Consider the following 25,880-nt stretch of genomic DNA (forward strand, 5'->3'; position numbering starts at 1 on the left):
AGACTTTTTTTAGTTGGTCAGTATAATTTTTCTGCCAATTTTTTCAGTTATCATAATTCTTATCACCCTTAACATTTGTATCGGTATTTGCTGTAGACTTTTTATAATGGACCTCAGATTTGAAGCCTCTTTGATAAGCTTCTTTGTCCTGATTGGCTGAATGCTGGGTGGTCTATTACTTTCCGCTGTTTACAGAGCCTGGTGCAGCTACAGTCACCAGATTGTTCTCTGAGCAAATATTTTATTGACAATTTAATCTAGAATTTCACCAAATATTTCAAAAAGTGTTATGACTTAAAAATCGGTGGCTCAACCTTTAAATAATTCTCTTTACAATTTCTCCATTTATTTTTTGAGACCTGCTTTGAGACCTGTTTATGAGCTCACAAGGTAATAAAAGTTATAACACTTACTGGAAAAATATATAAAAGAATCATATATATTCAGAAAATGTTTACTTTGAAAATGGGTTGAATAATTTTGCAAACCACTGTATTTATTAGCTGAGATCTTAACAGTAACATTTTCTTTTTGCTAATGTGTTAAACAGATGGCCACCTATTTGGGTAACAATGAATTTCAATTATATACACAACTCTACAACTGGAGTGAAGCCAGAAGCTCACTTCAGATGGAAGCTGGCTCTTGTTTCATGTCTGCTAGAGGCCTCTATGGGAGGTGGGTTTTCTATGGGTTTCTGTTTTGTACCCTGAAATTATTCAAGGCACTTAAAACCTCTCCAAATCACGACCGCTGTCTGATGCGATGTTCCACATGTTAGTATTTCCCCTCACCGCAAATGGAGACGACTCATAATTTAACATGCATAATCTAAAATCAATGGGGGCCTCCCTGTCTGCTGTCATCTTAAAGTGATCCTCCAGCGTTTTTCAGCCTAATCTGTCTGCTGCAGCTGTAATGAATAATTGATTACCACAGATAATGATTTTGACGCATTTCTCTGTAAAGTAACTGAAACTCTCTGACTTGAAATGCATGTATAGTAGAAGCCAGTGGGCAGGTGCTCTTGTTCTAAGCGTTTACGTTCAGTGGGTTTTTATTCTTTAGTATGTTGAAAAATGCTGGGGGATTCCTTTAATGTACATTAAAGTTCCCATATTTTGCATTTTTCTTGTGCTTTATTTTTTTTTGTCTGTCTTATGACCTACCCAGAAGGATATGTAGCTTAGAAAATGTGTGTGTGTGTGTGTGTGTGTGTGTGTGTGCGTGTGTGTGTGCGTGTGTGCATGTGTGTGTGTGTGTGTGTGTGTGTGTGTGTGGTTGTCTTATGACCTTTATTTAATTTTCAATTTACCATTTACCCACTTCTTAAAATTAAAGACTGTTAAGATTAAACAGGCTGTTTGTTACCATACATTTAAGATCAATATATGTAAATGAGCTCTGTTGTGACTGGCTGCCCTGTATTGAGCCCAGTTCACAAAGCAGTCCAATTTAAAACACTCCTTGTAATTTTATTCCACCATGAATGGGTGGCGCTAAACTACTATAGGCTGATTAATGAAAATGCATTGGTCTTTATGACATCACAAAAACAGTGAATCCTTAGCAGGCTGTTTTTAACAGCTTCGTTTCCATAGACAGACTGTATGGACTGAGTAAGGGACGGTATTTTTAGAAATGCTTAGAAATGCCGACATACTACATCAAACATATTATTTCAGTGGGCAAAAATCCATCACACGGCCCCTTTAACTCATGACAGGTGTGACAGATGTGGCATGTTCAAAGCATAAGCAGAAAGAGGCTTTCTTCTTCTCAAATAATGCCCTCACCCATTATAAGGAAACTGCACAGCTGTTTCCAAGCCAGCACAGAAAGGGAACTTCAGCCGTGGAGGAAGCCCAGCGTGACAGACAGTGGGTGACTCCCATCACTCTCAGCCAGACAGAGCCGCTCTATTTATAAACAACCGTCTGATTAGCCTGCAAGTCTGCGGCACTGATGATATTACTGCTGCCATCACACACAGCTCTTCTCTCTCCCTCACATACGAACACACGGAGGAGAGGACAAAGAAGAAGTTATGCTTGTGCTTCTTTTTTATTAGACTGCCTGTCCTTGAGCTGGCTCGAGCTGCCTGTTGTGGATTTTGCAAAGGCGCTGGTGATGGAAGGTGTAATAAGGTGCCAGTGTTCATTAAGGCTGAGGCTGAGAGCAGAGCCGTGTTAAAGAAGGAGGCATGCCAATCTGCACTGGCTCTCTCCCTGCTGAGCACCTTCTACCTGCCATCTACCACTGCATTCGCACATGTATTTAGTTTTTTATACAGTGTAAGGCCATCTAATCATACATACAGTATAGTGCGAAAGGCACCTGAGGAAATTAGAGCTGAAAAGCTGTTCATCTGATCTATAAGGGTTTACTTGAATAAACACAAATAACATCAATGCAATAAATAGTGATTTTTTGTACATCCGTGTGTTTGACCATCTCCAAACACCTCCTCGAAGAAGCCCGGTATTAATTATAGTTATCATCCAAATACTTCAATCAAATCTGTATTTTATTTTCAATCAGGAGTGCTACTGATGGAATTGAACAAATCTCCGCGAAAGCAAACTAGGTCACAGCTCACAAACTAGCTATATAAGATATCAACTACTTTTTTCAAAATACACAATTCTGGGCTCCCGAGCGATGTAAGCGTCTGAGCATCAGCCATATCATCAGGAGATCACGAATTCAATCCCTGGTGATGCTACAGGCATCCATGGCTGGGTGTAAAAGAGAGCTCAACTGGTTCGCTCTCTGTACACTCTCAGAAATAAAGATACGAAACTGTCACTGGGGCAGTGCCCCTCTTGTCACTGGGGTGGGACCCTCAAGGGTACATCTCAGTACCTTTAGTCAGGGAACATAACTGAACCATAATCCACTGAAATGATATGTTCTAAGCTGTACTGACTCCACACACCCCGTCTCGTCTCCAGGCTTTTTATTTTATTGCTCTGTTTTAAAACATTCGGTTAGGGAAAGGTACAAATATGAACTTTTCACCTGGAAAAACTTATTTAACGTCTCAATTGGACATTAAAACCTCTGTTGTACCTTTCAGGGAACATTTACATTGTTTGTACCTTGAAGAATGGAAAATGTACCTGCACAGCACCTTTATTTCTAACAGTGTGGGTGGGTAGGTTGCACCCCCCCCCTCCCCCCATTAGTGCTAGTTAGCTGACGTAACAGAACTGGCAGTCAGTGTTCTCTGACTTGGAGGAAGCTTGTGTTTGTCTTCACCCTCCTAGCACTGGTAGTATTGTGTATTTGGGGCCCGAACTAGTGGGTGGAATTGGATAAGACTAAACTGGGGAGAAAATGGAAAAAAAATCCCCCCCTAAAAATGAAGTTCTTGTTACTTTTACTGTATCTATGTTTATTTGCATTTATTCTAATAATATATGGCATTTTTACTGGCAAAACACACTTGTTGCCAAGATAAATGGTTTTAAACTAAATGCTTATGTGCCTAAGGCTTCTGTGCAGTGCACCCTACAGAGGAAAATGGGGACATGCCCCCCTTAAGAACAATGTCCATTTAATGTAAAGCTAAACTGTATCTATGCATGTGTTTAGCATGTACAGGAAGATGATGTAGGAACCTACACACAGTTAGGAGAACAGCAGACAGCTCTGGTTTTATAGTAAAAAAAAAGGAAACCAACTTGTCCCACAACCTGAGGTAAGAAGCCCTTCTGGTGAATCTTGCATCAATTTAGCATCTAAGTTTAAAAGAATGCATAATTTATATGAGAAATATTTTTCAGATTGGGCGCATCTAACTTTTAAAGTATTATTTCAGGCTTTGCAATGCGATTTTCTATGTATAATGTTGTTAATTTTGTGTGTGTGTGTGTACATATATGCATATATATGTAATCTATACAGTGATTAGTGACAAACTGTAATTAACAATGTGATTTAACTTGTTAATTCTCTTCTAGTTATTTCTTTTCTTGAATGCCTTGCTATCCCTTCTGTAGCACTGTGAATTTCCCCATTGTGAGACTAATATAGGAATATTTAAATTTATTTTATTCGCAGCAGCCCACATACACCGTATTATAACCATTTTTTTTCTCCTGACTCAGATAACAACAAAAAAAATAAATAAACCTTACATAGTGCAGCTTCAAATCATGTAGGGAAAACATACAATCCAATATGTAGAGTTTTCTAATATTCTGTCATTTTAGTATACATAAGAAAGAAAGCCATAGATAAGAAAGGAACAGATGTGCACTGTGAGGAGTCAATGTGGGCCATGCGCTCCATATTTATGCAGCTAGGCCAAGAGCCCAGAGAGAAAGATGACTTAATGGGGTTACGTGTAAGGAAAATCAATACGGAGAAGCAAGCAGTCCTTTAGCCAACCACTGCCAGGAAACACAGACTCGGGTCAACACACTCCTCTTCGCTGTTCTCCCACAACCCCCTCCATCCCTCACACAGCCTTGAGTCACAAAGCCAAACCCACTGACGGACTGCTGATTACCTGTTAAACCAGTCATCCGTGTAGCGGGGGTACGGGTACGGGTCATTGCTGCTGAAGTCATAGCTGGCCTCTGCATTCTGAAAGAAGAAAATATTGGCTATTATCACTGCTAGTCATGCATTATGGAAATAGAAGCGAGAGTACAATAGGTCAGCACTAATAACACAGTACGTTTCACACTGTTGGGAAGAATGGAGCATGCAGCCAGGCTAGGGGAATCAATTTTCGATGATGAATCTTCCTTTCTTTTTTCCATTTGTTCTAAACAGTTTGTTATGGATATTAGATGATGATCTTATAAAAGGAGTGATAATTCTTTTTATCAAATATGTAAGCAGGAACAGTTGGCAGAGCAAAGAGATTGTTGCATTTTCATGAAATTTGTTCTGTGTTCTCTCAGGAACCGTTTACATGTGTGGTTTTCCACCGGACCTTTTTCCAGCACAGCTATTCTGAACCCAGAACTATTTGTTCCCAGGTTGAGTTCCATTTCCCATCACACAAAAGAGCTGTGAAAGTAGGCTGGGCAACAGTGGCAACAATGGAGGAGCTCCAAGCTCTTATTTACCTTTTACTGCATTTGGTTTTATGTGTAACGTCTCAGATGGGCAGATAACAGTGTGACCATTATGTGACAACAAATCAGTGGTCTGCACTAATTGTAGCTCCACCCACACATCCTGACGCTGTATGCTTGTTACCCCTGCAAGAAGGGTAACTATGTACTCCGGTTCAGTTCACTTGGGCCCAATCCCATTTCACCCCTCGCCCCTACCACTTAACCCTTAGCCCTCTGTTTTATGCGTTCACGTCTAGGGGTAGGGTGTCCCGATTCTTGTTGAGATAGAGGGGTAGGGCAAAGTGTTGGGGCTACAAGGCCCTCCATACAGAGGTTTTTCAGAGACTCCAAACTGAGTGTTATGAGAAAAAAAGAAAAACTGGTAAGATGGCTGAACAAGAGACCAAAGAAACCCACAAATGTGAGAATTTTCTCTGTTAAAAATTATGATAACAGCTGGCGAATGGCTGAATTCAGCTTCACATCACTGAAGAATTAGGGGTGGGCGATAATAAATAATTGCCCCCCTCTTTGAAGGCATATGATGCCCTAAATGTAACTAAAGCCCAGCAGTGAGGAGCTGAACTTTACCCTCCTCTGCTGTCACTGCAGTCTGGCAGGGTCGCCTACAGAGCAGCGCTAGTAGCTGTTAATGAAGTGATGCTCTTTTTATTTGAGGGTCCCATTTCAGAGGGGAAAATTTCAACCATTACCTCTTGTAACTCAGTTTCGAGGGGCAAGGTGACACTCGAAAACAAGGGGTAGGGGTAAAAATAAGGAATGGGGTTAGGCCTTGGTAGTGGAAATGAGAGGAGTAGTGCCACATATCCAAAGGTGGTGGGAATCAGGTTCTTACTTGTGGAACTGCGCCTCAGTGACTGACTAACTAAAAATAGCTTTCAGCAATACATACACTATATGTCACGCTAATAATATGTAAACCAAATAAGCCATTAAACCTATTCAGAAAAAGTGTCAGTGTTTGTTTTGACCCTGTGCACATCTCTAAAGAACATCACCTCTTAGTTTAGCAAGGCAGCGGTAAGAAATATTGAAACTGACATTTACTAAATTTCTCATAGTGCAGTACCAAACCGAGCACATGCATTGGTTCCTATATCACCTCTTTATCTTATTACTGAGCTGCAGCTTCTCTCACTGAACACAAACTCACGAAGGCTTTACTGTTTGGTAAATGTCCCAACCCCCAGCTGAATCGGAGACTGTGATTGGCCATCTGTTTATTTCACTGTCTGTTTGTTGATACCTAGAGGTCATCGGTCTGTGCAGTTTAAGGAGAGTAGAGATTTTTTCTATGTTAGTGTCTTCAGCTCGTTTAAAAAGTAGCGGGGCATCACCCCAGTACTTTGCAAAGTGGTGGGTCAAATGCCTGCTCATCCCCCTGGTTCAAGTGGACATGGAAAATGATGACAAAATACATGATCATAGGTTTGCAACCATACTGTAGACAAAAATGGGCAGTGATCTGTCAAGACACCTTCTGAGATCATACTGTGGCAAGTGGCCTCTCCAACATGAAGAAGGAACGTACACGTCCAGCCTTGATGGATGTCTGCATTAACCATTCAAGGCAGTTTCAATAACATGGCTATTTGTGCCATTTAATCTGCTCTTGTCCATTAATCACATGATTTCTTAGAGCTGTTGTTGCCTTTATTTGACATGCAAAGGTTGCGATAAGCTGGAAACCTGGACCTATTTATTCAGTTTGTCTCACAAATGTCTGTAAACACTGTAAATGAGAAACAAATGATTAGTAATCACACATCAGTTGTGTTTTATCGCTGTTTTAATCAAACAAATCAATAATAAGGTCCTACAGACAGTATGTCCAACAATAAAGGAAGCCTTGTGCATCTTTTATATAGTGATAGAAAACACAACAGCACATAGAAAGCTCTGATTCTTCATGCAGATGAGTTTCACTCTGGCCAACGTGGCGTACACAGGTGGCAGTTTTAAACGAGATGAAGATGCCACCATCAAATTAATGAATGGATCACCAGAGAGATGTTCAGTTTGACAGAAAAATCCACACTTTCATCACCTCAGAACTACATCATTCTATCCACTCATCTCTGCTTGTATCCACAGTTCTGCCCAGGATACTGGTCTCAACTCCTGAGGGATCCACACAGCATGCATCTCCTGTCTGAGCCTACCCCCTAATACCCGTAGGGAGTCTACGGTTCGATCAGCAGACCGTGCCACAAGACTGATTTCATCAAAGCTAGGTTGCCTGTAGACATACTGCCATCTGATTACGTGCTATCTCAGAATCCTTTTTCTTTCAGTGATTAAATTTCACACAACTGCTATTATGTTGATACCTTTAGGGCATTTAGCAAACAAAGGCGACGATGACCTCCCAGCTTTGGAGGTGTCTTCTATAACTCCACCTCTGAAGGTACGGCAGAGAGGAAAGCAGATGGCTTGCAGCCTCTTCACTGTGTACCCAATCAACCAGCCAGATGTCCTCAGTACCTGTTGTCAAGGAGCGTCCACTCGCACGCCGAGTGGCCTCTGGCTTCGACCTCGGTGACAAGAATCAGAATGGATGGAAAGTTTCTGCTCTTGTTGTAAGTTGTATCAAGGTCTCTTTTTCCAAGATTGTGTCAACAAGTCATGCTCCGCTACAGCATTGTGTTGGAGTCCTACAGAAAATCTACGGGGAGTTTTGCTGAAGAGTTTTCTTGGAGACACTGCCTGCGACCTTGCCTCTGGCTATGTGGTACTGTCAGTTGACACATGCATCAGGCCAGCATTGGCCTTCATATCTAACAGGCTGTCGATGTTGCTATAGTAGCCCATCCTGTGAAAGCATCAGCTTGCATACAAGCGTATCACTTTTCTTCAGTTTTCTTATGCTTAAGTTGTTATGACCCTATGGGTCATAGTTTTTTTGTAGTGTGTCTTCTGTATTTATTGCAGAGCTGAGGGAAGATACACTGAGCCATCACCAGGGGCAGCCGCCAATAAAAGAGAGACGCCCGAGAGGAAGTGAGGGTGCTTTTGCTTCTGGCGTGGCTTCCGTTGTGTTCCCGGTTCCCTGCAGTCATTTGAGCGACGCTACTGCTGTAGAGCTGTGTTGGTGTCAGAGCTTGGCTACTGGTGTATGGTTTATTGGTGTTTTGCTGTTTGTCGTAGAGAGTTTTGTAAAAGCTAGCTCATGCCGTTACACTTTCACTGAAGTATACTGTAAACACTCAGCTACCGTGGCTGCCCAGACAATAGCTCTTGTACATAAACTCTCATTGGGGAAGAGGGGGTTATTTTTGTTGTCTTTTTCTCCTGGTTTGCTTTAGTTAGGAAGTTAGGTTAGAAATTGTATTTGATTTTCTTTTGTTTGTTAGGTTAGTTATATTTTTCTAAACTTAAGTTAGCTGTGTTTTTGTTTGTTATTTTACCCTTCCCTCCCCTAATGTTTCATAATTGTCTAAAGCCTTGAACTCTTGAAAATAAAGCCAAATTGTTATTGTCGCAAACATTGGTTGTCTGTGTGACTTGTGGAACCGGGAGGGAACGGAGGTCTCTTTATTTTTATGTTGCGGCCCGACCTAGACCGGGTCGTAACAAAGTTCTGGTTTGCTTTGCCTTCCAGACATTCAGTCTCTTATGGCAACATGCCCTATATTCACCAGCCATGCTTTGCACTAGAAGATGATGGAGCAGGTTCAAACCACTGTCCAGTTCCACCCCCCCTAATGGGGGTACTAAAGGATCTCTGTCTGGATGTATGATGCTTTCTATAGTGGGCTTGTTGGAGCAGCATGTCAAGACAAGTTGCCACCACAGATATACTGTCTACTATACATTCTGTGCTGTCAATGTAAGATATTGAGCTGTACATCACAAGTCTCTGAGTAGCGTTAGCTCGTTCTCTCAATAAGACAATAACAGAGTAGATCCTTTGGCAAAGGTCTTGTACATTCTTGGACACTTTTTCTCCAATCAGTCTGTTCCTCATTGCCGAACCAAGGTCAGGGAGGAAGGAGGCCTACTTGCCCATCCTGTCCCTATGCAGATGGTGGAATTTTCCACGTACCCCAGATGTAGTTGATTTGTCAAGACATGCTTGGAGCCCTAATTTTGCTTCTTTAGTTGCATCAAGGTCTTCAGCTTCTTTAGACAACAGGGTGTGTATTCACAAACTTCAGTAGCAGGACTGCTGATCTCAAATCAGTATTTGTGACAATGAACATCATAAATACAGGCAACTGTGATGCAAGGTCAGTCCTGCTTTGTGAACCAGCCCTCATGTCTGTAATGGCTGCCCATTGTGGTGAGGTTTTGTTCATTTTTATAGCTCACAGTAAATCATACTGTGCTCTAAACAACACCAGGAAGTCTGTGTGACCTTCATTAAGATCTAGATGTGGTTTCAGCTGGTTGAGAGAAGCTTTAAGAATGTATTTTTACAGAAACAAATTTTGTTGTTTGGGTGACTATTGAGTTCTAGTGTTTGTTAGCAACATTAGTCTCGTAGCTTAACTTCTAAACTAAAGAAGCAAAATTTGGACTCCAAACATGTCTTGGCTGATCTGGAGTAAGTGAAAAACTGGGTAAATTAGATTGTTTGCTATTTTTTTCTTTATCAGCTCCTTATTAGTTGTGCCCAAACTCTATTAATTCTACTGATATTGCTTTCAGGGAGTCCCTGTTGAGGAAATTTGTACATCTCTACAAGGCCTGAGATCTCAGAGAGGTTCTACAACCTAGATGTAACTTTTCTTTCTTAAGCACAATCTGTGCCAAGTCAGTTTCAAGCTAGCAGCATGTAGTCTAAACTAGGGTTACCCTAGTCTGCTCCTGAAGAGTTTAGTAACATACCCAACTACAAATGCTCTCAAAAGACTGTGACTTCGGCTGGACCTAAACTATTGGTCATCAAATATTGTTGTCACTTATAAAGACACTTTTAGACTGTTTCAAACTCACTGTTCTTACTGTTGGTTGCACATTTCAGAATATACTGTACAGCATTCCTTTCCACATATACAACAGCATTCCAACCAGAGATAGAAAGTCGAGTCAGCGACTTGGACTCGCTCTATTCCGACTCCAAATAAAAAATAATAGGACTAAATGAATATTTGAACCAAAATATTCTTTTCCAGTCATACATGTGTGACATGACTTGATATTATGGAGTCATTACTCCAATGTCATTCTCCCACGTTAGGCAGTGGCATCAGGTTTGATATGCTGAAAGGCGTAATAGTTCATCTATCTGAAGTTTTAGTGCACTGTAAATTACATTCCTTTAAAAGTTACTTAAACTAACCTAGCCAGCATACATGCTATACAAACTACAGGCTAACCCAACTGTTTCAAGTTGTCTCTTTCCATTAAAACAACACATTCACTGCATGTAGCATTTCAGTTCTGTACTTCAGATTGAAGATTTTGTCTATAATTAAAGACATTATTTGAAGCCGTGTTGAACCTGATGATGTTTAGTTGAGGTTAACTCTTGTACAATGCTGTGCCTGGGCTAAACTGAAACAAGGCTAAACTGAAATTCTCTACTAAATATTCAAATCTCGACTCCCACTCGCACCCCCAGAGACTCGAGACTCTACTTGGACCTGGTTGAGGATTTGTGAGATACATCTCAGAAGTAATCTAACGTAAGAGCTTGTTATGGTAACCTCCTATATTGGCTGATTAAGAACTTACCCTAAAAAGCTGCCACACAGCAAGACAAATGTTCTGCGTTTATTAACACAATCGGTAACACTTTCTATGAATGTCATGTTTGTAAGCATCTATAAACGCATTTATAACATGTTATAATGCCTTCATACGGCATAATGAACATGATTATAAAATGAATTACACTGAATTACACTTTATAGCCATGTTTATTATACATTATGAATTGTTAATATAATGCATTATAAGTAGTGTTGATAACATGTTATAATGTCAGTGCCAAAGAAGCCAGTCCCAGCTTGGAGAGCGTAAAGTAAAGACAAATACCAAGCTAACGGTGGTGTACATTACCTTTCCCACATTGGGTAAAACACTGATGGCAGCTCTAGTTTAAACTCTGACATTTGAAGCCTGTAATGTGCTTTATTATGTATGTTTTAGTGTTTCAGTAAATCCTTCAGTAAATACTTCAACTTGAAGCCTCACTCTGAACACTGGAGGAGGCTTTAGTACAGTACGCTTCACTTTACTTAGAGCGGACAAATACGACTTATGAGCTTTTATAACTTGTTATGATCAGTACTTATAATGTATTATGTTAACAATTCATAATGCATAATAAACATGGCTATAACGTATAATGCATTTTTATAAATATTTATAGCTATGTTTATAATGTCTTATGAATGCATTATAACATGTTATGAATGTGTTTATAGATGCTTACAAAGGTGACATTCATAGAAAGTGTTACCACACAATCTATACTTTACATAAACCCCCCCCACACACACACATCTTCTAAGTCGCTTATCCTTCTGGGTCGCGTGGTACATACCTTCTATGTCCAAAATTATCCAGACACCCCATCTAACAAGTGAATTCGGCTGCTTAAATGTGCACCCATTACTAACACAGTTCAACTGCACACAAACAGCTTATATACTCTCCATAGAAAAGCACTGTTGATAGAATGAGATGCTCTTGAGCAGCTGCAGGTCAAATAGAGGGTATAAAGCCCCCAGCATTGGGATGTGGAGCAGTGGAACTGTATTTCCTGGAGTGATGGAGCTCCATCCAATACCTCTGAGATGAGTTTGAGTCATTCAACATCAGTATCTGACCTCACTAATGCTCTTATGGGTGGGGGTGGGGCAAGGAGAGGGGTATTGCTATGGGCCTGCAGTGTCTGGGTCCCCTTAGACTCTTCATTGGGGCTTCATTTAGATACTGACACCCATGAAAAGACCTTAACATCAGTTATCTTTCATCAACACTTTCTTGTTCATAATAATAACAGATCAAACAGATCCTTCACAACCTGCAACATCATACACACACACACACTATCTAAGCCGCTTATCCTTCTGGGTCAAAGGTGTGGCACTGGAGCCTATCCTGCCGGGCACTGGGCGGAAGGCAGGAAACACCCTGGACAGGTCGCCAGTCCATCACAGGGCGCAACATCATACATTCATTATTTATAACACTAAAATCTGAAATAAGTGATCTAACACAAATATTTAGTAGGTGGAGCGGTGTGCCTTGAGAGCATCAGCTAGTCTGAGACATAAAAACAAGCAAAAAAGCAAATTACATTGTCATTTTTCTGTTCATTGAAAGTCATTTTCATATGGGGGGGGTCCATTAATCTTTTTAGCACTGGGGCTCCTGAGATCTTAGTTATGCCGCTGGTCACTTGCTCCCTGTGACAACAAAGTTTTGAATAAAACCAAAGATTTATCTCAAGAGCATGGAATTCTCTGGAACACCCATTGTGCATTTGCTTTGCTAATGATTTGTTAACAATTTCCTAATTAAAAGTCACACTTTTCTCAGATGTAACATCAGGGAACTAAACACAGGCTACTGACACCCCAATTACGCAAGGAATTTAATTTAAATGTAGCAACAGGCAATAGGAGTAAAATGCCAGGCGGAAAGAGGCGACGCAGCGAAACAGATGCAGCAGCCGTAAACATCTCTCCGAGACTCATCAATTCAGCAAATGCAATCACCAAATGGTCCTCTCTGGAGCAGAGCCAACTGAGGCAGGTATTGCCCAGCAGAGAATAGTCCCCCCGCATCCTTCTCTCACTCTCTGTATCAGCTCTAGTAGCCTGCGCAGCATCGTGGCTCTAAATTGCTGCTCCTGATGGACAGATTTTGCTAGTTCTTTCAGCACTGAACTGAATCTGCCTTGCACATTAGCATTATCCAAAGCTACTATTACCCAGACAGTGGGAAGAGACCAGTATTCATTAGGCCGCAGTCGAAAAGATCATTCACAGAAGTCGTCGATGGCTCCAGGCTGATGAGGGAGCTGGCTGGCATTTACCATGATGAGTCAGTGAGGGACAAAAGGCCTCTCGTCCCCGTGCCGCTGCGCAGTGTAATGACATGCTTGGAGAAGGTAACTCGGTGTACAGAATGGCTTTGAGAGGTATTGACACCTCCAGTCGGCGTCTGATCACTATAGCAGCGCAAAGCAGGTAGAGATTACTGACACGGAGACCAGCGATAAAAGCTGAGGAGAATCTTTGCTCTCTGCACTCACATATGTACCAAACACAGTGATTCTCTGCAACTCAGAACCTCGAGAACCCCTGACCCGCTTATTGTGGTGTCTTTCCTGCTCCTACATACCTAATCTAATGAATCACCTAATCAAAACTTGGCTGAAAGGGGTGCACAAGTCAGATGCATCCTACCTACATGTTAAGGACAAAACTGATAAATCTAAATGTGCAGTTTATTAAAGCAATAAGCCACGAAAGGCTGTACGTTACTGCATTTTATCACAGGAAGGGTAATAAAATCGCAGGAATACACAGCTTCAAGTGGCTTTTTGCTTTCATAAAATGGAGGCCAACATAAAATATGATAAAATAGACCATTTTTCAAAAAATAATTTGTTATTATTAATAATAATCAACATAAACAAGTATTCCACCAAGAAATATAGTTTCCCAACCAACCATGGACCGCTGAATGAGAACTTTAGGTCATCCCTCGCTGTATATTACGGTCTTTTAATGAATTTCTTAACTTTTTGTTGTGTAACAATCAACATATGATAACACAGCACTGTTTAATGCAAAAACGTTTGTTTTATAAGTACTTTTTGGTCACAGAATTATCACCTGAGTCTTATTTAGCACCAATCCATTTAGCACCAATCCCTCTTCTCATGCTGGGGCTGCATCTCAAATGGCTCCCTGCTCCCTACATAGTGCACTACGTAGGAATTTATACTGGATCCTGCAGCCCAACGGTGCAAAATACACAGGTGTGCATATATCATGGATTTTACAACGGCTTCGAACGAGGCTCAGCCAATCAGATTTTAGGACCAGAACTATCCTTTCTAGAAACTGGACAAACACTTTGCTTGGCTACTGTAATACTGCAACAATACTGTACTAAAAAAAAATAGCTTAGACTTGGTGCTGGTTTGGCTGGCCGCCCAGCATGGTCATACAGTTTGACCAGCATGTTATGGTAAGATAATACCATTTAGCTCATGAGGCATCAAATACATCATCTTCAAGAACCATGTGGCATACACCAAATCTGCTGTGCCAAAAATCAGATTTCACTGTGATTTCAAATCGTCACAAAAGACCAAAAACTACTATGTTCAACTGTTAAAATTATTACACTTTTGAAGATCTTGTGCAAATACTGCTTTAACTCCCCGTAAGTAGACTACCAGCAGGGACAATAACAGACCGAAACGTTTAAATGGCTCAGGTTGATTACAGGAGCTGTGAAGTTAATGGGTGCCTGGCAGCACTATTCGCCTTATATTGGGGAACTGAGTAGTGATTATTGAAAAAAAAGGGAATTGTACATTCTCTTGACAATTCTCATGCCAGCAGGCTACAACTACCTCCTTCTAAAGAGGAGGAAAAACATGACACCAGATGTGATGAGGGTTTCCCTGTCTGGGCTTGAAAAGAGAAGTATTGTCACAGACAGCAGCTCTTATTCACAAGAGCATACGGTCAAATCTGACTGCAAAATGAGCGGCCACAAATTTCCCCGACAATTTTGTTATTTCATCTGTTCCCTCTCTGATGGAGTGTGTGTAAATTTGAGCACAATACTTTAACAACCTGAAAAAAAATACTTGAATTGTGGTTAACCAACCAAAATTATCATCAATAAGATCTACCAATGATAAGAAATAAATGAGGTAAATAACAATAATGCCAATAGTTTGTGCACATGGCAATTTAGTATAAAAGTGGATGTACTTATTTTACATGCACATTGGTATAAACGATTGCTGTAACTGTTCCACGTTGTATTTAAAGACATATTACACTGTGCATTTCTTTTATACTTCTGATTTGCCCTAAAAAATAAACAATACAAAACAGAAGATGCAGAAGCATCTCATATGCTGCAATAATACAGCTTTTGAAATATGTTATTTTGGAGAAATAATCACACTACATAATCACATCATTCTACCAACCCTAAAAAAATGAAGATGTTTTATTGATTTCAAATGTTATCCTTTCCAGTCATTGTCATTTTAGCACTATAAAGTTTGGCCAGTAGGGGGAGCAGTGCACTCACTACTTGACCTCAAACTCTGCCTACTAGTATAGCTATTGGCTCACAAGCCGCTGAATGTGGTCATTTTATTGGCTCCGTACTGAAACTTGCATGAATTAGGGCACATTTCAGGTAAATTATATGTAAATGAGATGCTGGTAGGCTGGCGCTTGATTTCACGCACCGATTCATCGTTTGCACTCAAATCTTCCACGCCATACAAAAAATTTCATAAATCTGACACAGAGTAGTTTGTACATCCTTAAAAGAGCTAAAATCTGCAGTATTTTTATGCAACGTTACTGAATAAGGGCCATTGTCACTATTACAGAAACTCAGCAAATCTACAAAATAATCTGACGACCAAAAACTGATTTTTGCAGTTATAATTCATTCAATACGTTTACATGTAATTAGATAATCTGATCAAGGGAAAACCTTGAGCCATGAGTCAGTACATAATCAGTTTTACTTTCTAAATACATGATGTATGAAGTAAAAGAAGACTTAAACGTAAGATGAAGAAGGACGTGACGTGTTGGTGCAGATGTTGTGCGAATCTAACATAAAGAAACTCAATAATACAGATAGCTGACAAACTTAAGGAAAACTTGAAAAAAGGAGTCCAGATGCATAAAAATGCTGAGCAGGCCCAGCTGACCTAGATTTTGGATCAAGAATGCATGAGAAAAAGATCTAAGTGACTTTGAAGAAGATGTTTTTTTACTGGGTCGCGAACGACAGAAGCTTCAGTCACAAAGACTGCTCGACTGGTAGAAGCAGCGACTAAAGTGGCATCTGCATTTAGATCTGTGGGAAAGACGTCAGCTGGAAGATGTGGTGAAAAGTGTACATTCAGTGCGCCTGATGCTCATGCGTTTGTATGGTATGTAAGGAAAAACAGCAACTGACTAAGAAGTTCAGCGGTGGACGTGATCAGACTGTGTCAGCAAGAAAGTCCAATTTACAACTACATAGAGAGGGACATCACACCATTACAAAAACAACAGTGGTTGGTGTAGTGTAGTGGGTAACATCTCTGCCTTCTGCGCTGTAGACTGGGGTTCAATCCCTGCCTGGGTAAACACCCTACACTATACCAATAAGAGTCCTTGGGCAAAAAATCAAATTGTAAGTCGTTCTGGATAAGAGTGTCTGCCAAATGCTGTGAACAAACTGGCCATCTAAGAGGTCTGTGGTGTAAAAGCCATGAGTAAATTCAGTGGCTATTAAAAGATGAATTGGCTGTGTTCAAATCTAATCTTAACCTCAGTTTAAGCTAAATGTATGCTACTCATACAGCAAGGAGTTTCCTGCACATTGTGACAATAATGAACCTTCTGGTGAAAGATTTATGAAGTTCACAGAATCCTGTCTTTAAAAGTTTTAAACTGAGTCACTCTTTCCCATGGGTCTGTTTTGCTGTAGCTCTGTTTTCAGACATGTCTGTCTCTGTGTTGCACACAAAAAACAACAGTCTGTGCTCGTTCTGCTCTGCTGTTTGAGGTTCGGATAAACCGGGACTGTTTCTCAACAGGTCCAGCACCTTACTGTGACAGTATATGGTGCTTTTTTCTTTTGTCCCTTATCTTTGCATATAGTCAACTCCATAATTATTGGCACCCTTCATCAAAAATGAGGTAAATCTATATATTAAATACACACATGCAGGTTTATTTCATACAATTATTATTCAGTAACTACAGGGACGTCAATGCCAAATAATGGAGTGTCTAATAGAGTGGACAGTGAGTGGACACGGTGTTTAAAAACTCCAGCAGCACTGCTGTGTCTGATCCACTCGGACCAGTACAACACACACTACCACACCACCACCATGTCAGTGTTACTGCAGCGCTGAGAATGATCCACCACCTAAATAGTACCTGCTCTGTGAGGGTCCATGGGGGTCCTGACCACTGAAGAACAGGGTAAAAGGGGGCTAACAAAGTATGCAGAGAAACAGATGGACTACAGTCTGTAACTGTAGAACTACAAAGTGCACCTATATAGTAAGTGGAGCTGATAAAATGGACAATGAGCTTAAAAACAAGGAGGTGGTCATAATGTTATGCCTGATCGGTGTAGATTTAACCATTTCTCCATAAAACTTGTACGAGGCCCTACACATCAATTCTATCAGCATAACGTTCATTACCACGTGGCTAATTCTGACACACAGTACTATAGCAAAGCATATGCACATCAATGAAAAGCACCTACACTATCCAATTCTGAAAAGATGTTCATAACATAGATGTTATGTTTGAATGACTTCATGTGTCATTGCCATGGCAACATGATGGAAGATAGCTGTACTTTGAAAGATATACATAAAGCTGCGCTGAACTGAACAATGACAGCCTGGGCTTGCTTCTGTTCCCTGCTGTATGTCTGGCAGGAAAAGAGAGAGAGCGAACGAGCACGAGAGAGAGAGAGAGAGAGCGCGCGAGAGAGATAGAGAGAGAGTCTCTGGCAAACCTCCATCTGGCTGCTGCCTAACAGTGCGGTTATCAAGCAATGAATTAAACGCAGTCCCCTGTCAAAAAAATAAAAAACATCCTTCAAACGATTACACAAATTCCCTCCTCATCACACATTAGCCAGCACAAGCATCTATTTTTCCCGCCCGACCACAAATCGTCTTCCACTACTACAAATATAGGGAAAAAAAAAGACAAGAACACGCTGTTCTTTCTTTCTGGTGCTCAGGGTAAAGCTGGTATATTGTGAATGCTGCTGCACAGGCGCCTGCATGTGTTGCGATAATTCAGAGGGAGCGAGGAGCGGGAGCTTCTGGGTGGAATTGGTGCTAAATAAAACAGTAGCAGTGAGAGGAGGTGGGGGGGGTGCAGAGGGGAGGGGGAAGGGAATGGAAGCAGAGGGGAGGATGCAGTAAATGACTGTCTCAGCCCAGCTCGGCTGGAGACATCAGCCCAGCGGAGCGTGCTCTGGCATCACCCACCGCCGCAGATAAGCAAAGGTTATTTTTGGGTTAAGACTCATCTGTGTTCAAAGGCACGGCCAGACCCGGAGCCCACACAGTGCGCTCACATACTCCAGCCTGGAATCAGGGTCTCTCTGCGCGAATGCCGCTGCCAGCCTCACAACACGGCAACTGTGTGGCTGTAAAATTGTCTGCTTCCTAATTTTCGAGACAGAAAGAGAGAGAGAGAGAGTGCTTTCACTGGAAAAGGGATGAGGAACGCAGAGATGTTTATTTCGTCTCTGCTTTGCTGCATCCAGAAATCTCTACGGAATGACATTTGTGATGGAAGAACGGCAGAATTTCTTAATTGCCAAGGCGCAGTCTGCTCCCATTTCACAAGGCAGGCGGAAAAAAACCTTCATTAGCTTCAGATCTGATTGCGTACATGACCCAAATGTGTCTTTTGTGGAAAGCGAAGGAAGATGCCGAGATTCTTTCAACCACCTATTCGCAGTTATGTGCATTTCATAAGGATCTTGTGGGGAAATTACAGTAAATGGGAAGCTGGTTTCGTCTCAGGCTTTCGGTCAGCACTGCAAAACGGGATCTGTCCTAAATTAGAGATGTGCATTTCAACTACTTTTGATATTCAAGTATCCATAAGAGTTAATGAACAGCTAATCAGTTGACCGCAGGAAGAAAAATAGAATGAAAAAAAAAAAAGAAACAGACTTGGGATGACATTAATGTAGGGCTGTAAGCTTAACTTTTAGCAGCACATTTGAAAACGTGTTTGAATTCGGTAGGTTTTCGTGTTGAGTAACAGAGGCTGCCTCTTCAGGTGAGCTAATAAGCTATTAGCGCTAACTGGACCAGATGCTGATGGAGACTAGTCGTCTTCTTCTCACAAGTGTTTATTTATCATCAGTGGATGATACGGTAAGAAATACGCACTTAATACTAAGTAGTGTTTGAGTATGTAGTATGTAGTATAGTTACAAGTGTCAAAGTTGAGTATACTCAAAAATCCACTATGCATACTCAGAACCAGTCGATTTTTGAGTATAGTAATGATGGACATTATTGTCCCACAGTCCAAACGGAAGGAGCTTCTTGCTTCTGGAAAATTCTGAAAAAATGGCGGACAGCGATGCGAGAGCAGCTGCGATGGTAGAAATGGTATATAAATGTGAGAAATGGTGTATAAATGTGAGTTCATTTCAAATATGTAAAATAATGTTTTCATTTGTTAGTATATACTGTATAGTAGTACACAATTAGGACGCAGCCATAGACTAATGCTGTGCTATCTGTAGCTTTAGCAGTTCCTGTCCTGCAGCAAAAGCGCTAGAATAAAAACAGCAGCCCCCTGTCAATATAGCCTTTGTGGTAGGAAATCACATTGACTGTGTGTGTCCACGTTAACATTAAGTAGCTGATTTGGCACACTTAGGTAGTGCAGTACAGGAGCAAGATTAGCTCGGTAGAGGAGCTTTAGAAAACCTCGGCTGTGAAGATATTTAGAACAGAATGGCTATGAGTGCCAGCTAAACCAGTGTACTAGCCAAATTAGCCTGTAATTTTTAATTCATTTTCATTTAATAGAATCATTGTGCTTGTTGCATTTGAACTCTACCTGCATTGCAAACTACTCTTATTTCATTGCTATATTTTGGTTGAAAGGGCTAAAATGTCAACAGAAACAACTGCCAACAGAAAATGATTCAATCAGGATTTTTCCTCTGAGGCCTCTGTTTTGATTTACAATTGGATTTACAGGGATTTAATGAAAACTGTCACTCTAGGCTTCAGGCTTTTGTCTAGACTCAAGGCACTGTTCTGGAAGACTTAGATAGGTGTGTATATATGTCATTTTGGGCCGTTTCTTTTGGTCCATTCATCATGAAATTTACAAACAATGTAAAGGGCAACAGGTATTTTCAAATTATGTCAAAAACTGAAAAACAACAAAAATGGAGATGCAAAGTTTTCTTCCGAAAACAGCGATATAAACCTTGTGTCTCTGAAATGGTAACTTTACAGGAGAAGGAAAAACCCTTTTTTACTCTTAATGTAAGTCAATGGAACCAGAATTTTTTCCAAGTAAATTTGGGCAATTTCTTTTAGTGCATTCATCGTGAAATGTAAACACAATGTAAAGGACAAGAGGCAGTTTCAAATTACGTCAAAAACTGAAAAATGACAAAAATTTAGGTATGAGGTTTTGTTCCAACAGCATATATATGTATATAATGGTCATGGAATGTCTTTTACAAGCTTCAAATATGTTTGTAATCTGTAACGGCCAAAAAATTGTTCATGTGAGCTTAGCGTTAACATGCTACTGGAGTCCTAGAGGTATGCTAGCATAAATCAGCATTATAGAGGTGTTTTTTTTTCTGGCTCTAGTGGCTCGCAACTGGATATTAGCATAGAAACTGTGTTATAAGCATACAAAAAGTATACTTACATAATTTGAGGCGAGGTCTGGGTGTAGGTAGTCAATCCCTGTCAAAAACACCAAAATGTAACTGATCAGTGTGTTTAAATGAAGACAACAGCTTCATGTTAACCAAAGACAACCATTCTACAGTGCTTACAGTAGTTAGGAGTTAACTAGTGACAGTGGAGAATTAATTAGCTTTAAAGTTAACACACCATCATCCATGATGGCGATGGTGACTCCTTTTCCAGTGTAGCCCATCTTCCAAGCCTCAGCCACGTTGAGGTCCAGCCCGGGAGTGCCGTCGGCCTGCCCTGTGTTTATCTAATCAGTGACACAATATGGACACGTCGCATGAGCTGAGCGTTCCAGGCGCGTGGACATTAGAAAATTAGTCACAAGCACGAGCGCAGCGGGGCAAAATAAAGGTCACTGATATTACACTTCGTTGAAACCCCGCTGGGAAGCATTTCAAACTGACAAGCTCAATAAAGGGGATGCTCCCTTTTCATAAGGCAGACAAGGTTTCCCATGCATGATAAAGCCTTCAAAGGCGCTCAGAAGATGCTGGCTCGCGCCTCAATGTTGACACAAATTGCTAATGAGAAAAATGATTTAAATCAAGAGTCATCAGCCTTTCAGATTAATTCCGTATACACAGCTCCGGTGCTGAAGGTCAGGCAACGTGATGACAATATAAAGGGTAATTACTCACAAGATACCACTGCTTGGAGAAAAGCGGGTCACTCATGCTGACGTCAATGTCGTTGATGTCTCGGTAGCCCCTCTTCTGACGGTCAAAGCCCTCCTGAGCAATCACATTTTTCACCTAAAGCACGGAATAAAAACACTATTTACTAAGGACAGAGACTCGTTATTCTGGACCATTTTATCATGAGCTGAAACAAAATTATCAACATTCCTTTTAAAATTGTTTTACACCTGCTAAGAAGCATCTTTCAGTATCATGTTCAATTATCCTGAGCACTTCACACATTAATTTCATGTCCTACAGTGACCAAAACACTTCATATGTCTGAAAATAAACTCATCAATATATCAAAAATACATTCTTTAAAAAGATGGTTCTCCAAGCGTTCTTTAGTAAAGACAGTGGTTCTATATACAGGGAAATTCACTCAAAAGAGGCCCCGAATATTCTGCTGTAACTCCCGTTAGGATGAAGCAAGCTGAACCAAAAAATATGCTACATATCTTGACGTATTTGTAATCGATTGCATTACATGTGATGCTGGTACGGGGGGTCTGCACCTGGAAGTTGCAAACAGAGGTTAAAGATCATGGTGGCTGTCCGGTGCCTACCTCATCGCTCCGACACACGGGCATCCCGACTTGTTCGAAGCTCCACATACTGAGGAGCACATTGCATGTTGTTTCGTTTAGATTGCTTCATCCTAGCAAGAGTTATTACAGAATATTCAGGGCCTCTTTTGAGTGAATCTCCTTGAACCATGAACAATCAAAGGACAATTTGCATGCTTAAATGGTTCTTCAGACTGATAGCAAATGTGCTGTATATGGTTCTATATAGCACCAAAAAGGGTTCTGCTATTGTATATATAAGCTTGACAGGTTGGGACTGAGAGAAAACTCAATGAAAGGTTTTTATTCCAGCCAGGAAAAAACGGTTTATGATTTGGTCCTAACAGAGTGTTGTTGTGCTGACTGTGTGAAGAGTTTTGAAAAAAGAGAAATCAGAACTGAAATGACTTGTTAGCAGTTGTAAAAAAGATGTAAGGACAATTACAGTAAGAAAAACAAAGTAAACGTGGTTTATGTCTGCAACTGTAGTTCAGGCACAAACTGTGCATTTGTTATTCCGCTAATTCTGCCTCCGAGTCTGGACCCCGTACTTCAACAGAAGCTCAAACCCACAGAAGCCAGATGCTCCTTCAACAGGCAGTATGGGGTGCGATAAGGCCTTGGAAACAAAGAATGGCTCAATTATTTTCCCCAGATTTGCATGTTCTCTCGCCTTCATCACACATTGTGCAGATCAAAGGCAGGTCTGGGCTCATTTAAGAAGAGCTTTCAAAGCCCTTTGATAGCCACTAGGACCGTCCCTCCAGAGAGCACAAGGGTGGGACGGAACTGTGTACTTTAATGATGAATATTCACAACTGTCCTACTTAGTCTGAATTTAAATAAGTGAAGCTCAGCTCTGATTTCTTTAGCTACATTTGCTTCATAAGGCACTGCAGTGATATGAGGATTATAGAATCTATTATAGCTCGTCTGTAGTGGAACAGACAGAAGTTAAAGTTGAGGGTAAGGCTGAATGAGGTTTGAGGGACATTTACCGATGATATGAGCGACATTCATACAGTCAGCATGTTCAGCCGGTGTATATGCTGAAGTGGCGCCTGTCAAATGTCACTCTTCTCTAAATGTAATTCCATTTATATACAGCAGTGATGAAAAATGGTGTAAAACCAGGGAAGCTAATAACATTGCTTGGGGGTGTGATGCCATGAGTGAAGCATTCACAGCATTTGGCCGGCCAGACTGGCATCACTGTCATAATATTTAATGAGAGAACGCAAAGGATCAGAATGGGCTACTGCAGAGCTTTGACTGAACTGATCTATGGTTAGCTAATGCAGGCAATATATATGTGGAGGTGAAAACTAGTTCATAACTTCCATCTTTACGCTCATATTCATCATGACATATATATACAGTGGTGTGAAAAAGTGTTTGCCCCCTTCCTGATTTCTTATTCTTTTGCATGTTTGGCACACTTAAATGTTTCAGATCACCAAACAGATTTAAACATTAGACAAAGATAACACAAGTAAACACAAAATGCAGTTTATAAATGAAGGTCTTTATTATTAAGGGAAAAAGAAATCCAAACCTAAAGGGCCCTGTGTGAAAAAGTGAGCCCCCTAAACTTAGTAACTGCAATCAAGCGTTTGCGATAACTTGCAGTGAGTCTTTTACAGCGCTGCGGAGGAGTTTTGGCCACTCATCTTTGCAGAACTGTTGTAATTCAGCCACATTGGAGGGTTTCCGAGCACGAACCGCCTTTTTAAGGTCATGCTACAGCATCTCAATCGGATTCAGGTCAGGACTATAACTAGGCTACTCCAAAGTCTTAATTTTGTTTTTCTTAAGCCATTCAGAGGTGGACTTGCTGGTGTGTTTTGGATCATTGTCCTGCTGCAGAACCCAAGCACGCTTCAGCTTGAGGTCACGAGCAGATGGCCGGACACTTTTTGGTAGACGGGTAGAATGGTTCCATTTACCACAGCAAGTCTGCCAGGTCCTGACCATCACACTACCACCACCATATTTTTCTGTTGGTATGATTTTCCTTTTCTGAAATGCTGTGTTACTTCTACGCCAGATGTAATGGGACATACACCTTCCAAAGAGTTCAACTTTTGTCTCGCCAGTCCACACAGTCGTCGCTGCGCTCTTGGGGTAATTTTGGGAAGGTTCACCACTGTTCCATGTTTTCGCCATTTGTGGATAATGGCTCTCACTGTGGTTCGCTGGAGTCCCAAAACTTTAGAAATGGCTTTATAACCTTTTCCAGACTGATAGATCTCAATTACTTTGTTTCTCATTTGTTCCTGAATTTCTCTGGATCGCAGCATGATGTCCAGCTTTTGAGAATCTTTTGGTCGACTTCACTTTGTCAGGCAGGTCCTATTTAAGTGATTTCTTGATTGAGAACAGGTGTGGCAGCAATCAGGCCTGGGTGTGGCTAGGGAAAATGAACTCAGCTTTCCAAAGATGTGATAAACCACAGTTAACGGGTGTCTTTCTCTTTTCCTTTTTGCTTTTCTTCCCTCCTTCCTTCCTTGGTTTTGTTCCTTCCTTTTCCTTCTGTCCTTCTATTCTTTCTTATTTTTCTTCTGTCCTTTTTTTCTCCCTTCCATCTTTCTCTTCCTTTCCTCTGTTTGGTCCTTCCTTCCTTCCTTTCTCTTTGTCTTTACTTTCTCTCTTTTATCACATTTGAATTCTGTGACTCATTCCTTACAAATATTATTTTATGATAATTTTATGTGCTGTAAGTACTGCAGTCCCACCAGGAAATGCAAATCAAGTTTATTATTTGTATTTCAATTATTTATTCATGTTCTGCGTCTCATTTACTGAACAGCACCGCATGCTTCATATGTCTTGCACTAACCTGGATATGCAATGCCTGATTTCACATAAACTAGCTTATCATGCTTGAAGAAAAGCAAACATTTATTAATATTGATATTTATTTTCTAACATCAACAGTTATTTATAAGAAAAAAACATTCATAGGAGTTTTCATTCACAGTCTATCTATTTTTACCCGAAAATTGTATCAGCATGTCTGTGACTGACTGCAGGATAAAGACTCAAAGACGGTGGTGGTGTCCGTAGAAACAGATAATCAAAATTGTTTATGAATCATCATATGGAATCAAAACTTGTGGTTAAAATTTTCTTCTTCCTAACTTGTAATACAACTTGAAACGCAGTCTTGGAATGAATAATATAAGTAGATATGTTCAAAATCTCATCCTTAGTTGTCAGTATACAGAAAGATCCCAGTAAAAAGGTCTATACAGCACCTACGTGCACAGACGCCCGACTACGCCACTGATATCTAATCTGATAATTGCAATGAAAACAACTGAGAGTGATCTGTGATGAAAGATCACACTTTCTAATGAAGAAACTGTGGAACATATGAAGCTCATCAACGCCCCTAAGGACAGTTTTTTTATGAAAATGTGACATTTGGAAGAGTGTGTCCTTTTTTAACAGTATATATTCACAGCACAGAATAGTTTAAACTGTATAACCTTCATTCTGGCTTTGATTTATTGGTGTGCTGTCTATAAAACCTAGAAACCTACACAAGGGCCTAAACTGTCAAAAAGAGGCCTGAAATATGCAATATTCACTGAACTTGTGTTAATATTAATACTGCTAAATGCTTTGTTAATATCATAAAATGTCAGTTTCAGCATTCGAGTCCCTTAAGATTTAATTAGCTTAAGCCTTTTTGTAAATAGCAGTGAGATTTCTGCCCACATAAGAAGAAACTGAACTCGGACTGCAAGTGGAAGCACACATTCACACACTTTCTAAAACTGCTTATCCTTCTGGGTCACAGGGGGAGCTGGAGCCTATTCCCAGTGGTCATGGGGCAGAAGGCAGGATACACCCTGGACAGGTC

The 25,880-nt window shown here is 40.6% G+C and overlaps 1 protein-coding gene across 1 annotated transcript in view; it reads right to left on the reverse strand.

Annotated features, from left to right (window-relative positions):
* Positions 1–25,880, reverse strand: part of pcsk2 (proprotein convertase subtilisin/kexin type 2) — a 74,187-nt gene that overhangs the window by 32,992 nt on the left and 15,315 nt on the right. The window contains exons 3-6 of the mRNA XM_036573695.1: positions 21,405–21,518; positions 20,905–21,013; positions 20,717–20,754; positions 4,517–4,593 (exon numbers count right to left, since the gene is read on the reverse strand). Of these exons, the coding sequence (XP_036429588.1) occupies positions 4,517–4,593; positions 20,717–20,754; positions 20,905–21,013; positions 21,405–21,518 (338 nt within the window). The remainder of the gene's footprint in view (positions 1–4,516; positions 4,594–20,716; positions 20,755–20,904; positions 21,014–21,404; positions 21,519–25,880) is intronic.

Source organism: Colossoma macropomum, unplaced genomic scaffold, assembly GCF_904425465.1.
Source record: "Colossoma macropomum unplaced genomic scaffold, Colossoma_macropomum, whole genome shotgun sequence".
Classification (NCBI taxonomy): Eukaryota; Metazoa; Chordata; class Actinopteri; order Characiformes; family Serrasalmidae; genus Colossoma; species Colossoma macropomum.